The 16923-nt window shown below is 39.4% G+C and overlaps 1 protein-coding gene across 4 annotated transcripts in view; it reads right to left on the bottom strand.

Moving 5' to 3' along the window:
* Window positions 1–16923, bottom strand: part of ASCC1 (activating signal cointegrator 1 complex subunit 1) — a 103197-nt gene that overhangs the window by 77901 nt on the left and 8373 nt on the right. For all 4 annotated transcript variants that reach the window (XM_060286190.2, XM_030862555.2, XM_060286193.2 and 1 more), the window contains 2 exons: window positions 13643–13740; window positions 8276–8454 (listed from right to left, as the gene is read on the bottom strand). In XM_060286190.2, the coding sequence (XP_060142173.1) occupies window positions 8276–8454; window positions 13643–13740 (277 nt within the window). The remainder of the gene's footprint in view (window positions 1–8275; window positions 8455–13642; window positions 13741–16923) is intronic.

The following is a 16923-nucleotide window of genomic DNA, read 5'->3' as shown; positions in this document are numbered from 1 at the left end:
CTGAGCCCTCGCACCAACTAGAAAGCAGCCTGAGTGCCACAACTGCGCACCGCAATGAAAGATCCCACGTGCTGCAACTAAGACCCGAAGCAGCCGAAAATAAATAAATATATTTTTTAAAAAAGACCAAGTGAGGTTATCTAAGGAGCAAGATTAGTTTTAACATTACAAAATCAATTATGTAATAAAGCATATTTACACTATGAAGGAAAAATATATAAATCTCATAAATATTAAAAAAAGATTAACAGGGCTTCCCTGGTGGCGCAGTGGTTGGGAGTCCACCTGCCGATGCAGGGGACACGGGTTCGCGCCCCGGTCCGGGAAGATCCCACATGCCGCAGAGCGGCTGGGCCCGTGAGCCATGGCCGTTGGGCTTGCGTGTGCGGAGCCTGTGCTCCACAATGGGAGAGGCCACAGCAGTGAGAGGCCCACGTACCGCAAAAACAAACAAACAAAAAAAGATTAACAAAGTTTAATACCCAGTTGCGATTTTTTTAAATTCTCAGCAAACTAGGAACAGAATGGAATTTCCTCAACCAGCTAAAGGGCATCGGTAAAAAACCTACAGCTTACATTAAACTTAATGATAAAAGATTGAATACTTTCCCCCTACGATGATCAAGAACAAAGGAAAGAATGTCCCCTCTCACCACTTCTATTCAACACTATATTGGAGGTCCTAGCCATACTAAGTGAAGTAAGTCAGAAAGAGAAAGACAAATATCATATGGTATCACTTACATATGGAATCTAAAATGTGATACAAATTAACTTATTTATAAAACAAACTCACAGACACAGAAAACAAATTTATGATTACCAAAGGGAAAAGGTGATTGGGGAGAAATAAATTAGGAGTTTGGGATTAGCATATACAAACTACTATATACAAAATAAATAAACAAAAAGGTCCTACTGTATAGCACAGGGAACTATATTCAATATCCTGTAATAAACCATAATGGAAAAGAATATGAAAAAGAATATGTATATGTATGTATAAATGAATCACATTGCTGTACACCAGAAACTAACAAAACATTGTAAATCAACAATACTTCAATTAAAAAAAATAAAAAAGACACCACCAAATGCCGGCAAGAATGTGGAACAACCTAAACTCTCATATATCATTTGTGGTAGGAAGAGGCACCACCACGTTGGGAATAGTTCTAAGTTTTCTATAAAACTAAACCTATATCTGCACTTGATCCAACAATTATACTCCTAAGTACTTGCCCAAGAGGAATAAAAACATATACTTAACACAAAGATTTTTGTACAAATGATTAAAATAGCTTCATTTATAAGAGCCAAAGACTAGAAACCACCCAAATAGTTGAATGGATAAACAAATTTTGGTACATTCATGCAAAGGAATATACTTAGCAATAAAAAGAAATGAACTACTGTAACACACACCAACATGAATGATGCTCAAAAATGTTATGCTGAACAAAAAAAAAGCCACACAAAACACTATATACTGGGGACTTCCCTGGTGGTCCAGTGGTTAAGACTCTGTGCTTCCACTGCAAGGCGCGTGGGTTTGATCCCTGTTTGGGGAACTAAGATACTACATGCTGCACAGTGCGACCAAAGAATTAAAAAAAAAAAAAGACTATATACTGCATAATTGCATTTATATGAAATTCTAACAAAGGGAAATCCAGTAGTAACAGACAGCAGATAAGTGGTTGCCTGGAATCACTAGTAGGAGATGAGATAGCAGGAAGTGGCTGCAAAGAGGTAGTGTAAGGGAATTTTTGGGGTGATGGAAATGTTCTACATCTTGTTTTTGATGGTTGTTGCACTGCTGTACATGTCTGTCAAAATTCATCAAAGCATACTCTTAAAATGGGTGCATTATATTGTTTGTAAGTTGTAACTCAAAAAGGCAGATTTTTAAAATAAAATGGAAAAAACTATCAAAAATTTTTAAGTTTACATTCCCTTAACCCATGTATTCCAGTTCTAAGAAATTATCCCAAAATGTACCTCAAAGAAACCATCAGCCAAGAACACAAAGATGCATTTACAAAAATGTTCTTTATAGCATTATTTAATAGAAATAATTTCTTTCAATGGTCCATCAATAGGGTATTAATTAAATAAGTTAGGGTACATTCATAGACTAGGATACTTCATAGCAATTAGAAGCAGCAATTAGATTTACTTATATTGACCTGAAACATGTTGTTAAATCAAAAAAGTAGGGAGGTTCCTAGTGGCTTAGTGGTTAGGATTCCAGGCTCTCACTGCTGGGGCCCGGGTTCAGTCTCTGGTCAGGGAACTGAGATCCCACAAGCTGCATGGCGTGGCCAAAAAAAAAAAAAAAATCAAAAAGGTAGTTACAAAACAGTGTGTGTAACTTAATTTTAATAAATGTATATAATACATACATATGTAAATTCAAAAACGTATGAGCCAACTTTATACCAAGAGATGTCATCTTTTTCTTATATGTAAGAGAATGTTGAGACCACTCCTATTTTAGAGATGAAGAAACTCTCATCAGAGATGTCAAATGAGTGTCAGAGAAATCAAAACAAGACTGAGGGCCACATAGTCTTTCAGGAAACAACTGCTATCTCAATGAACAGGCATACATTCTTCAAAGTTTCTACAAAGGAACTCTGCTAAGTTGGAAAAATAAAAGCAGAGTACCAGGGACTTCCCTGGTGGTGAAGTGGTTGAGAATCCGCCTGCCAATGCAGGGGACATGGGTTCGAGCCCTCGCCCGGGAAGATCCCACATGCCCTGGAGCAACTAAGCCCATGCACCACAGCTACTGAGCCTGAGCTCTACAGCCTTCTAACCACAACTACTGAGCCTGCGTGCTACAACTACTGAAGCCCACGTGCCTAGACCCCATGCTCCACAACAAGAGAAGCACCGCAATGAGAAACCCATGCACCGCAACAAAGAGTAGCCCCGCTTGCCGCAACTAGAGAAAGCCCGCGTACAGCAACAAAGACTCAATGCAGCCAAAAATAAATAATAAATAAATTTATATTAAAAAAAAAGCAGAGTACCAGTGGAAAACGCCTACATGGTTTTACAGTCATCTGTCGTTCTAACATCAGAATGAAATTCAGTAAAAACCTTCTTCCATATAGTAAGCAGATAGGGCTTCCCTGGTGGCCCAGTGGTTGAGAGTCCGCCTGCCGATGCGGGGGACGCGGGTTCGTGCCCCGGTCTGGGAGGATCCCACGTGCCGCGGAGCGGCTGGGCCAGTGAGCCATGGCCGCTGAGTCTGCGCGTCCAGAGCCTGTGCTCCGCAACGGGAGAGGCCACAACAGTGAGAGGCCCGCGAACCGCAAATAAATAAATAAATAAATAGATAATGGTCCCTTATTAACTCTTTTATGCTGTGCTTACTTCCCTGCTGTTAGCAGGACTTGATTTAAAAGCAGGAAGGCATATCCTGAGAAAACCGTAATTCAAAAAGTCATGTACCAAAATGTTCATTGCAGCTCTGTTTACAATAGCCAGGACATGGAAGCAACCTAAGTGTCCATCATCGGATGAATGGATAAAGAAGATGTGGCACATATATACAATGGAATATAACTCAGCCATAAAAAGAAACGAAATTGAGTTATTTGTAGTGAGGTGGATGGACCCAGAGTCTGTCATATAGAGTGAAGTTAAGTCAGAAAGAGAAAAACAAATACCGTATGCTAACACATACATATGGAACCTAAGAAAAAAAAAAAAAAGGTCATTAAGAACCTAGGGGTAAGACAGGAATAAAGACACAGACCTACTAGAGAATGGACTTGATGATATGGGGAGGGGGAACGGTAAGCTGTGACAAAGTGAGAGAGTGGCATGGACATATATACACTACCAAACGTAAAATAGATAGCTAGTGGGAAGCAGCCACATAGCACAAGGAGATCAGCTCGGTGCTCTGTGACCACCTAGAGGGGTGGGATAGGGAGGGTGGGAGGGAGGGAGATGCAAGAGGGAAGAGATATGGGGATATATGTATAGCTGATTCACTTTGTTATAAAGCAGAAACTAACACACCATTGTAAAGCAATTATACTCCAATAAAGATGTTAAAAAAATAAATAAATAAAAAATAAAATAAAATAAAAGCAGGAAGAAGACAATGTCAGTATGGAGTCTCCCTGAAAGCAGGAAGGAAGTACTTTGGACTGATTAAGGCCAGCATGACATTCATAGTGGCCAATCTCATTCCAGCTGAGTTAAAGTAATCATTCCAATATTTGCTCCCTGTCAGCCCTTGTCAGGATCCAAAAGAAAACTGAGAAACTGTTCACACATATACACACACACACAGAAAGAAAAAGGCTAATCTATTATAATCTGCTTGTCAAATATCAAGTATTTGTAATACTCCAAAAAATAAATAATCACTGAGCTTCACTAAGTGGTATTAACAAGGCAAAACAACTCCAAAACTTACCAGCACCACCCCCACAAAATTTACCAGACCATACTGAAACTTCCGCTTTTTTTTTGAAACACCTTTATTGGAGTATAATTGCTTTACATTGTTGTTAGTTGCTACTGTATAACAAAGTGAATCAGCTATATGTATAGATATATCCTCATGTCCCCTCCCTCTTGCATCTCCCTCCCACCCTCCCTAACGCACCCCTCTAGGTGGTCACAAAGCACCGAGCTGATCTCCCTGTGCTATGAGGCTGCTTCCCACTAGCTATCTATTTTACATTTGGTAGTGTATATATGTGCATGCCACTCTCTCACTTCGTCCCAGCTTACCCTTCCCCCCGCCCTGTTCTCAAGTCCATTCTCTACATCTGTGTCTTTATAACTTCAGCGTTCTTGATCTTCTCCTACCCGACCCTCCACTCCCACTGAGAATGAAATCATCTTGCTATGAAATGTTAAGAGGAAAAAAGATACTGATGGTTTACTAATGACAATTAGTAATATTCTGATGGTTTACTAATCATATATATGTACGCATACACATATATATAGTATTTGTGTATTGAACTTATAAACGTACCTTTGTTCAAGCACATAAATGCCAAAGAAGTCATCTAAAAATAGATTATACAATTCTATACTGTCTACTCACATTTGCCCAGTCTGAATCTTCTCACCATCATAGCCTCCTTCTTAAATAATTAAGTTGACCAACTGTCACCCCCTGTCCCATAAAAGTACTTGGATTCTAATACTTCTATATCTGCATACCTATATCTCACTATATTCTAAAACCTAGGACCCAGCTTGAGCAATGTGGACAGGACAAACAAGAGAAGGGAAAAAGAGAAGGAAGAAAGGATTTTGTAAAAATTTTCACCAAAAACATTTTCACTGACCTTGCCCACAGCTATCAAATATAGCACTCACCTACTGTGAATACTCCAAGTAATACTAACAATTTTAACCTAACCAGCCATAAAAATATCAGGAGTAGCAGTCACCATTTATTAAATGCTTATTCTGTATCAAGCACCATGCTGAGTACTATATGTTATCTCATTTAATCCTTCCTACAACTCTCCAAAGCAGGCTGTAAAAATTTGGAGAGGTTCACTCAAGTCTACACAGATAGAGGAATCCAGAATCAGATGTATGTCCATCTGTCTCAAGAACCAAAATAAATAAATAAATAAATACTAACCACACTTCTATTTTATTCCACATGCTTTTATTCCTCTCCTTATTACAAGATTAAGAAAACAGAGCATGGGGCTTCCCTGGTGGCGCAGTGGTTAAAAATCTGCCTGCCAATGCAGGGAACACAGGTTCGAGCCCTGGCCTGGGAATATCCCACATGCCGCAGAGCAACTAAGCCTGTGTCACACAACTACTGAGCCTGTGCTCTAGAGCCCGTGAGCCACAACTACTAAGGCTGCATGCCACAACTACTGAAGCCCAGGAGCCTAGAGCCTGTGCTCCACAACAAGAGAAGCCTGCGCACCGCAAGGAAGAGTAGCCCCCGCTCGCAGCAACTAGAGAAAGCCCGCATGCACCAACGAAGACCCAATGCAGCCAAAAATAAAAATAAATAAAATAAGTAAATTTTAAATAAATAAATAAAAAGAAAGCACAGCATGGACATCCATATGCAAAAAAATGAACCCCGACCTAAACTTTACAACTTACACAAAAATTAACTAGGTCACAGATCTAAATATAAAAAAGCAAAACCATGAAAATTCTAAGGGAAAACATTTGTGACTTGGGGTTAGGCAAAAAGTTCTTATATATGACATCAAAAGTTCAATCCATAAAAGAAAAATTAATAAATTGGACTTCATCGAAATTTAAAACTTTTGCTCTGCAAAAGTCACTGATAAGAGAATGAAGAGATAAGCTACAGACTGGGGAAAATATCTGGAAATCACATATCCTTGAAAGGACTTGTATCCAGAAGATATATAAAAGAACTCTCAAAACTCAACAGTAAGAAAACAGTTTTAAGTTGTGTAAAAGATAATACCTCACCAAAGCAGATAAAAGAATGGCAAAAAGGCACATTAAAAAAGATGTTCAGGGCTTCCCTGGTGGCACAGTGGCTGAGAATCCGCCTGCTAACGCAGGGGACACGGGTTCGAGCCCTGGTCTGGGAGGATCCCACATGCCGCGGACCAACTGGGCCCGTGAGCCACAACTACTGAGGCTGCAAGTCTGGAGCCTGTGCTCCACAACAAGAGACCGCAACAGTGAGAGGCCCGTGCACCGCGATGAAGAGGGGCCCCCGCTCACTGCAACTGGAGAAAGCCCTTGTACAGAAATGAAGACCCAACACAGCCAAAAATAAATAAATACATTTAAAAAAAAATGTTCGACATCATTAGCCATTAGAGAAATACAAATTAAAACCACAATAAGAGGGACTTCCCTGGTTGCAGAGTGGTTAAGAATCCGCCTGCTGGGCTTCCCTGGTGGCGCAGTGGTTGAAAGTCCGCCTGCCGATGCAGGGGACATGGGTTCGTGGCCCAGTCTGGGAGGATCCCACATGCCGCGTAGCGGCTGGGCCCGTGAGCCATGGCCGCTGGGCCTGCGCGTCCGGAGACTGCGCTCCACAACGGGAGAGGCCACAACAGTGAAAGGCCCGCGTACCGCAAAAAAAAAAAAAAAAAAAGCATCTGCCTGCCAATGCAAGGGACACGGGTTTGAACCCTGGTCCGAGAAGATCCCACATGCCACAGAGCAACTAAGCCCATGCACCACAACTACCAAGCCTGCGTTCTAGAGCCCACGAGCCTCAACTAGTGAGCCCAAGTGCTGCAACTAGTGAAGCCCGCACACCTAGAACCTGTGCTCTGCAACAAGAGAAGCCACCACAATGAGAAGCCTGCACACTGCAATGAAGAGTAGCCCCTGCTCGCCGCAACTAGAGAAAGCCCACACACAGCAACAAAGACCCAATGCAGCCAAAAAAAAAAAAAAAACACAATAACATATCACTACACACTTATTAGAATGGCTAAAATGAAAATGCCAACACCACCAAATGCTGGCAAGGGTGCAGAACAATTGGAATTCTCTTATGCTGTTGATGGGAATGCATAGTACAGGCACTCTGAGAAACAGTTTGGTAGTTTCTTATGAAGTTAAACATCTACCTACCATATATCCCAGCAATCCCACTCCTGGATATTTACTTTAAAGAAATGAAAACTATGTTCACATAAAAACCTGTACACAGATGTTTATGTAGTTCTATTCATAACTGCCAAAAACTGAAAACAAATTAATGAGAGGGGACAAATTAGTGAAACATACCACAACTCGGATGAACCTGAAAGCCAAAACCAATCTCAAAAGGTTACATACTGTATGATTCCACTTATATGACATTCTCAGGAAGACAACACTATAGTAACCAAGAAGAGATCAGTGATTGCCAAAGTATGGGGTGAGGAAGAGGTGACTGTAAGAGACAACATGAGGAAGTTTTTGGGGGGAGTAGAGCTCTTCTGTATCCTGATTGTGGTAGGTGGCTACAGAAATCTATACATGCGTTAAAATGCATAAAAATACACCCACAAAGGGCAGAATAGTGTGGATATTAGGATGATCCCTTTGTGTCTTCAACATCCTTTAAAGGATATTTCTGTAACATAGAAACTTATGTGCTTATATGTCTATATATTTTTTGCAGTTCAGAATTAAAAGAAACCGTTAGAAATGGTTCCCTTTTTCAGTGGGAGAAGAGGCTTGTATCTTTCTACTGTTTGAATTATGAGTCATTTTTGTACTCTTCTTTATATTTTTTTCTTTAACTTTTTGTTTTGTTCTGTTTGCTGCTTACCATGGAGCACTTCTCCAGTACTTCCTCCTGGAACTTCAGAAATCGCTCCTGAACCTCAGCTTCATTGAGGAAAAAGGCAAGGAAGTGAGTGAAGGGCTGCTTTCTTCTAAAAGTGAGCAAAAGAACATCAATCCGAGTTCGGGCTGAAATTACACCACTTCGATGCTGGCCAGTGATTACTGTAAGCAAAAAAAAAAAGGCAAATATTAAAATGCTCAAGGACCATCAAATGGTTGTAAAATAGGTGACCTCTTGAAACTGTCAGCTCTGGAGAATAAAATTGTCATGAATGTGTACATAATTCTGAACAGGGGACAGTACCAAGGGTAAGAAAGCTGTTAATGAATTCAGTCTAAGCAGAATGAGGTTTAAAAACAGAATAACCTCAAGGCCATCTGATGAAGTAGAAAAATGAGTTCAAAAGCTACAAGCAATCCCTCATACCTTGCTGGTATGAATGTAAAATGGTACAGTTGCCATGGAAAAGTTTGGCAGTTCTTTGAAAAGGTACACAGAAAAATACCATGTGACCCAGGAATTCACTCCTAGATAGAAACTCAAAGGAAGTAAAAACAGGTGTTCAAAGAAGAAACCTGTACAGGGACTTCCCTGGTGGCACAGCAGTTAAGAATCCATCTGCCAATGCAGGGGACACGGGTTCGAGCCCTGGTTCAGGAAGATCCCACATACCACAGAGCAACTAAGCCTGTGCACCACAACTAATAAGCCTGTGCTCTAGAGCCCTCGAACCACAACTACTGAGCCTGCGTGCCACAACTACTGAAGCCCATGTGCCTAGAGAGCATGCTCTTCAACAAGAGAAGCCATTGAAATGAGAAACCCACACACCTCAATGAAGAGTAGCCCCCACTCGCTGCAACTAGAGAAAGCCTGTGCACAGCAACGAAGACACAATGCAGCCAAAAATAAATAAATAAATAAAATTTTAAAATCTGTACAAATGTTCATAGCAGTTCTGTTCACGAGAGCCAAAAGGTGGAAAAACACAAATGTCCATTAACCAATAAGCGAATAAATAAAATGTGGTATTTCCATACACTGAAATACTACTCAGCCAAAAAAAAGGAGTGAAGTATTGATACATGCAAAAACATGGATCAATCCTGAAAACATTGTGCTAAGTTAAAGATGCCAGACACAAAGGCCACGTATTGTATGTTTCCACATATAGTAAATACCTAAACAGACAAATTCAGAGAGTCAGAAAGCAGATCAGTGGTAGCCAAGAGCTGGGGAGTAGTGAGGAATGGGGAGTGATTGCTTAATGGGTATGGGGTTTTCTTTTTGGGTGATAAAATGTTCTGGAACTGGACAGTGGTGAAGGTTGCACAACACTGTAAATATACTAAATGCCACTGAATTCAACACTTTAAAGTGGTCTAAATGGTAAATTTTACGTTGTGTATATTCTACCATTTAAAAAAAGAACAATATATCACACAGAAATTAAAATAACAATAAAAAGTTAAGAACAAAAAGAGTGGAGCTTTCTGTCATGTAAATTTTACCTCAATTTTTAAAAATACTGTGGCAGAATTTTTAGTGATTCACTATAGTAAAAGAGCAGAAGAGAGTCTACTACAGTATATACAATCCTACCCTAACTGTATGAAAATATAAGGTTAAAGTAAAAGTTTTATCTATATCTGTATTGTATGTATGAATATCAAATTTCCACGCCTTGGTATAATTTGGTCTTCTTTGGTCTGGGCTGTCTTTACACATATGTAAACGAAAATAGGGGAAAAAGCCACAAAGCCTTAACACCACTGTCTGCAAAGAAAAAAAATCATTTAGGGATTACACAACCTCTGTTTAAGCAGAGATTAAACTTCTAGGTTCCAGAACTGGCAGTGCTTGGTCCAAAACAGAAACTAAGGAAAGGTGCACAAGATAGGAACAATGAACAAAACTGGCATTTTAACAGACTATTTATTAAAGAGGAAAGGACAGACTTCTGAACATAAAATATTGAAGTATTAACTCTAATAATAGCAAAATGTGCTATGTACTTTCAAGACCACAAAGCTTGTTCCTTCCAAGCAACTGCAGAAGTTAGGACAAACAAATGGAATTATTTCTTTAATACTTCCCATTAAAGCACTTGAAACTTTCTAAAGAACAACCTATCTATTTCTTAATAAGAATGAAATTATCATACCCATTTCGTTGTAGAGAAACAAGATGGAAATTTCTAAGAAAAGAAGTAAACTATGAATGAATTAATTAACAGAAAGCCTAAAAACTGTTTGCCTAAGTAAAAAATTGACATAAGTAATAACCAAAAAATGTAAGAAGCTGAGATATGATATTTTCTAATGACATCATTGATATTTTCAAATAGGATCCTTTGAGAATCCAAAAGACTCAGATGCCCAGTGAAGGGAAGTATCCTAGCAGGCATTCAAATAATGTGCTATAGAAATACTGACAAAGGAGGATTCAATGGTAAACTGGGACAAAATTAAGGGAAAGTAGAAATTATAATTATTTCTGCAAGAGACAAAATATGGTGAGAAAATAAAAGGAAAAGGGATGGAGGAGATGGAAGCTTAAAATTCATGTTTATGTTTTATTTCTGTAAAAATTTAGTACAATATGCTAAATCTATTATTTTCCATTAAGAAGGTGGTTCAGTAGAGAATAAGACTAATAAGACATTTTCATTTTTTAACATAGAAAACTGAAAAGGGCACTTCAAAGGTGCTCAGGCTGATTTCCAGAAAAAGATTCAAAGTTGAGCAAACAATTACTAAAAAGCAAATATGATGAGGTTAGAAATATTCTAAAATATTAGAATATTATATCTGAGAGGACCAGAATTTACATGGCATGGGTCTAAAGACTACAATAAGGGATACAGAGAAAGAAAACAATTAAAGGCATTGATGTGAAACTTTAAAAAAACCAATTGCCTAACTACAATGACAACAACACTTTAAAAGCATCTTCTTACATCCCATTGCCTGAGACTTCAAAACAGACTAGACCAGATCCTTATCTAGAGGACAAATTAAAACCTACTAGATCATTTTCTTCTCTAGTTTCTCTAATTTAGGAGAGGCAAAAGAAAATAACTAATTACAGCATATACCACACCAATGCACCGGCAGTCGTGATTTCACAGCACAACCCAATTTACTGTAAGCAATAAATTTGATTTTTCTATATACTTTACTTCCCTACAAGACCATAACCAGTTTATCCTCTTCTTTTTCAGTTAAATTAGTTCCACTAAATTCTTACTTTTAATGATTAGACACACTTATTTTTCACACTTAAATATTTGTGCTTTCTAAGTCAAAATGGAATCTTAACAACCTGTCTAACCTTTTCTGAATAAGTTTTGGAATGACTCCAGTATCTTAAAATGGCTAAGGTCTCTACATTTATAGCATGTTATAATTTTTACCAAAATAAAAATTATTATCCATCTGTTGCTATATGCATAGAAAAAATGCAGAACAGATTCAACTATTAACAGCAATTATGGCTGAGGTTCATAACACAAGAGACTTCCCTTTATACTTTATATATAATTTCTACAAGTTTTTGTTTTTGAAAGCATGTATTAATTTTTAAATCAGGAAATAAAAAGAAATAAGCTTTAATGCAATTAATAAAATTACTTCAATATTTGTAACTTGAACTTTAACACTTAAGGTAAGACCCAAGGTTTTTTTTTGTTTGTTTTTTTTTTTGCGGTACGCAGGCCCCTCACTGTTGTGGCCTCTCCCGTTGTGGAGCGCAGGCTCCGCGGCCATGGCTCACGGGCCCAGTGGCTCCGCGGCATGTGGGATCTTCCCGGACCGGGGCACAAACCCGTGGCCCCTGCATCGGCAGGCGGACTCTCAACCACTGTGCCACCAGGGAACCCCAAAACCCAAGTTTTTTTAACTGTAATTCTAAATATTTATTTCAGTGAGAGCCCTTCAAAAATGTCATTAGGGACTTCCCTGGTGGCACAGTGGTTAAGAATCCACCTGCCAATGCAGGGGACACAGGTTCGAGCCCTGGTCCGGGAAGATCCCACATGCCGCGAAGCAACTAAGCCCGTGTGCCACAACTACCGAGCCTGTGCTCTAGAGCCCGTGAACCACAACTACTGAGCCCACATGCCACAACTACTGAAGCCCGCGTGCCTAGAGCCCGTGCTCCACAACAAGAGAAGCCACTGCAATGAGAAGCCCGTGCACTGCAACGAAGAGTAGTCCCTGCTGCTCACCGCAACTAGAGAAAAGCCCGCATGCAGCAACGAAGACCCAACACAGCCAAAAATTAATTAATTAATTAAAAAAAAAATGTCATTAAAGTCCTAAAGCTAAAGTTTGCTGAAGTTACCAAGGGGCTGGGGAAAATTCTAGCACTTCATTGTCCAAAACAGGAGCCCACACACAGCTAAATTAAAAGTTAAATGAATTAGAATGAAGCAGTATTTAAAATTCAGTTCCTCAGTCACACTAGCCACATTTCAAGTAATCACAGTCCCGTGTGGCTAGTGGCTCCTGCACTGGACAGTGCAGATACACAACATGTTCACGATCACAGAAAGTTCTCCTGGACAGCACTGCTCTAAAGTCAACTGCTACTTATCCGCCACAGTGATTATTCTTACACAGCACAAAATGAAAAGAGTACTTATTTTTTTCTCCTAAGACTTAATACAACCTATGAGTGATTATGGAAAATGGATTATTGGAGGCTGCTGCACTTATTCGACATTGAAGAAGTCCTACTGCTTTAGGATGAGTTTTTTAAAATTCTGTCCCTCCAGTGCCTCTCACTCAAAGCCACTTTACAACACAAGCCTATGCCCTTGGTTCACATTGTTGCTTTAGTACAGACACTTTCTGACGTAATTTCTATTGCTAAACTACTCTTCCTCACCTGACCAGTTATTTGAATCAGGTTGTTGTTTTAATTATTATTCTTACTATTTCCTTCCTAGTCTACAAAGCAAGATAAAAACAAGAGAACAATATGGAAAGGTCTGAACTTTATTTCAAATTTGCTGATCCCACTGGTTTTCTCTAATTCTAACTTGAAATAATTCACAACTTCATTTCAAGCTACTGAAGCATGAAAGAAATTTCCTCGTCCACAACAAAATCTGGAAGCTTTATTCCATCAGTGCGTGGTGAAGTATAAAATTAAGGCCCAGGTACTTAATCAAGTTAAGGTTGTATGACTACATCTTTCTTCATTTGGGAGACTGACACTGATATAAAAAGGCCAATAGCTACAGAACCACATAAAGAATATAGTCACCAAACACCTCAGTTGGGTCACATTATTCCATACACACACACAAGTGATTCCAAATATAACATCCATATTGGGTCTCACCAATTTCTCCTTCTTGTCCAGGCTTAGGAATGCTTATGGAAGTTTTGGTCTCCACTTCTAGTTTCTTCCTAGTGTCGCCCCTCTTTCCAACTATATGCCTATAATATAAAGAAAATTAATTAACGTAAATCAAAATGTTCAAGAATAAAGAACTCCATCATGTTTAAATCATACGTGGCCAGAGACACCCCTCATAGAAAAGTGCTTCAGTAAAAACTCAGTATCTGTAGGGGAAATTACAAATCATACAGCTTTATAGAACATACTGCATTACACTCATTGGCAAAATGATATCCTACAGCCAATTCAACCACATAGAAAGAATAACTATGCTCAATGCCTGCTTGCTTCTCAAAACTATATTCAGAGACTTCCCTGGTGGTGCAGTGGTTAAGAATCCGCCTGCCAATGCAGGGGACACGGGTTCGAGCCCTGGTCCAGGAAGATCCCACATGCCGCGGAGCAACCAAGCCTGTGCGCCACAACTACTGAGCCTGGGCTCTAGAGCTCGCGAGCCACAACTACTGAAGCCCACGCGCCACAACTACTGAAGCCCACGTGCCTAGAGCCCATGCTCCACAACAAGAGAAGCCACCACAACGAAAAGTAGCCCCCACTCGCCACAAGTAGAGAAAGCCCGCGGGCACCAACAAAGACCTAACACAGCCAAAAATAAATAAATAAATAAAAAACTATATTCAAAATCTGGGTCTGCAGTTCAGTGAAAGGAAAGCTGGCACAGTCTCACAGGGCACTTGACTGGGTCTACAGTTTGAAGGGGGAAAACCTCGTTCCCTTAGAGAGCAAATTAACTACATTATGAGTTCATCCTAAGGGAATTATCCTTGATTAATTAAATAAAGGTAAAGAGCTTAGCAAAGAGCAGGGTTCACCAGTCAGGACAGATTCAAGCACAGAGAGTAAAGAGGTAATCCTCAGGTTGAATTCAAACACATAGGCATGTTTTGTTTGGGAGAGTTCACCTAAAAATTGGGAAATTTTACCTAAAAATATAGATTTCTAAGTTCTTTTGAAAAATTGGGAGATCTGACTACTCATGGCAAAAATAGGCTGGAACATGAGCACGTTCCTAAAAATGGAATATGAGCTCATCACAAACCCTGTCCCTCCCTACTGTCTTTCACTGACTGCACCTCAATCATCTGCTGGCTCATTTGCATTACTTGCCTGGGCCTCCTAGCATAAATAATTCTGACAATCCAAGGTTATCTTCTGAAACCCACAGTAATTAGATGTGTTAAAGCAAATGAGACTGCCGGATCCCAGGAGAAAAGTTTCAGAGTCTATAAAGCACTAAGAGACCATCACAGGACCATAAAGTTAAGAGATAAAACTTCCTCATCAACAGTATTTCAGCTTCTATGATTTCAATTACAGTATCCAACAGCATGGGTGACTATGTCTAAAACTCTGCATTTGTTTTTTACATGGGGATAACCAAGCCCGGTTATTTCCATTAAGGTCTACTGTAGTAAGCCAGATTTTTATAAAACAAGATGTTTAGAAGAGGACGAGAACTCCACAGTTTCAATGTGGTTTTTCTCTGTGTTGGGCTAGGGACTGTGCAGCACCAACTCCATCAGGCCCTTGCCTTTCCAGGCCTTATCAACAAGCGGAGCTTTCAACCAGGCTCCTGTTTGTTAGCATGTGGCTAGTGGACAAACTTACCCTAAGTAGTTGGCTCAAAGTGTTATTAATAGTCCAGGCACCTTAGGGAAGTGATTGAGGTTAAAGACGCTTTAGAATCAAACCTTGGGCAAGTCATTTAACCACTCTAAACCTATTTCCTCACTTATAAAAATGGAGTGAATAATACCTAAGTAACATAAGGTTGTTTTAAGGATTAAATGTGATCATATATAAAAGGGCTTCCTAGTGACTGACACATAGCTCAGTACAGCCCATGCCATCCTCATTAAGCCCATGACAGCATCCTTACAGTTAAGAGTACCAGACCCAAAAGAGGTTTACATGGAAAGTCTAAAACACTCACTACAATAAAAGATATGCAGTGAAAGGGTGACTCCTTTATTGAATATGTAAGTGGAAATTCCTGCCAGATCAAGTGGTTCTCAATCTTGGCTACACACTGGAATCACCTGGGGGGCTACAAAAACTAATGATGCCTGGGTTCAGCTCCCAGAGATTTGGACTCAACTGGTCTGGGGTGCACCTAGGTATCAGGAATTTTTAAAGCTCCCCAGGAGCTTTAAATGTGCACCTGAAGTTGAGAACCACAGTATTAGATCCAGTCCGTGGACACGTGTATCACCATTAGGCTTTGATTATAAATTACTTTGGTTAAGTAATCTCTTCCTTGATCCAAATAACCTTACATAAATGATTCATAAGAAAGAAATCTTCCTTGTATGACAATTGTTTCTCAATAAGACAGGAAAGGAGGAAGGGAGGAAGGAGTCTTCCTAGTAAATACTGTCTATTAATTAGGATTTAGCAGAACCAATACCTAATCTAAATTGCAAGTCATCTGGAACAAAATGAGTACTTAGAATATATAGAATTCAAAAGGTCATCAAGTTAGAATCAGATATTTAAGGAATCTTTACACACCTTAGCAGTAGCAAATATATACATTAAGGAAGACATGTTGCATTGATTTTATCAGGAACCTGAGCCACAACTTTCTAAAATCATGTTTCTTAGAAGAAAATGTCACCAGAACCTGAGAGAAAAGTGAGCTGTCAGGATTAACATCTGGTTTCGCATTCAGCCACATTCCATAAGAATTTCATCCTTAATAGGTGTTTCAGAAGATTCTCAAGGTTGACAAAAATGAAACTACTTGCCTCTTGGAGCTTAAAGGTATATGATTCCATATTTGTAGATCTCCTCTCATAGAGGATCAAGGACAGACTTTATTCATCTGGTACAACACAGAAAAAAAAATCTATGACTTCCCAGACCAGCCTATCTCCAGAGGCACAAGCCCAAAAGAAGCCAGTCAGCCACATAGGCTAACCGTATTAGTGGTTAATAAGAGACAGAATGTGGTCCATCACGCAAGCAAGCAAGCACAGACTGAAGGGATGGCAAAGCTTCCAAGCAATTTACATATAACGATAACTCTGGAAAAAGCACATCAGTATTTGACAAGCATTGGAGAATAACAGGACACATTCCTACCTTCAAGAAACTTCCCATCTAGTGGGAAAAATATCAAATAGCACACAAATAAATATAAACATAAGACTGAGAAATGCTACAAAGGAAAAGTAGAGGGTGTTATGAAAACGTATAGT

Source organism: Globicephala melas, chromosome 16, assembly GCF_963455315.2.
Source record: "Globicephala melas chromosome 16, mGloMel1.2, whole genome shotgun sequence".
NCBI classification, from domain to species: Eukaryota; Metazoa; Chordata; class Mammalia; order Artiodactyla; family Delphinidae; genus Globicephala; species Globicephala melas.
Note: the sequence above shows the minus strand (reverse complement) of the source record. Positions and strands in the feature narration are given on the sequence as shown.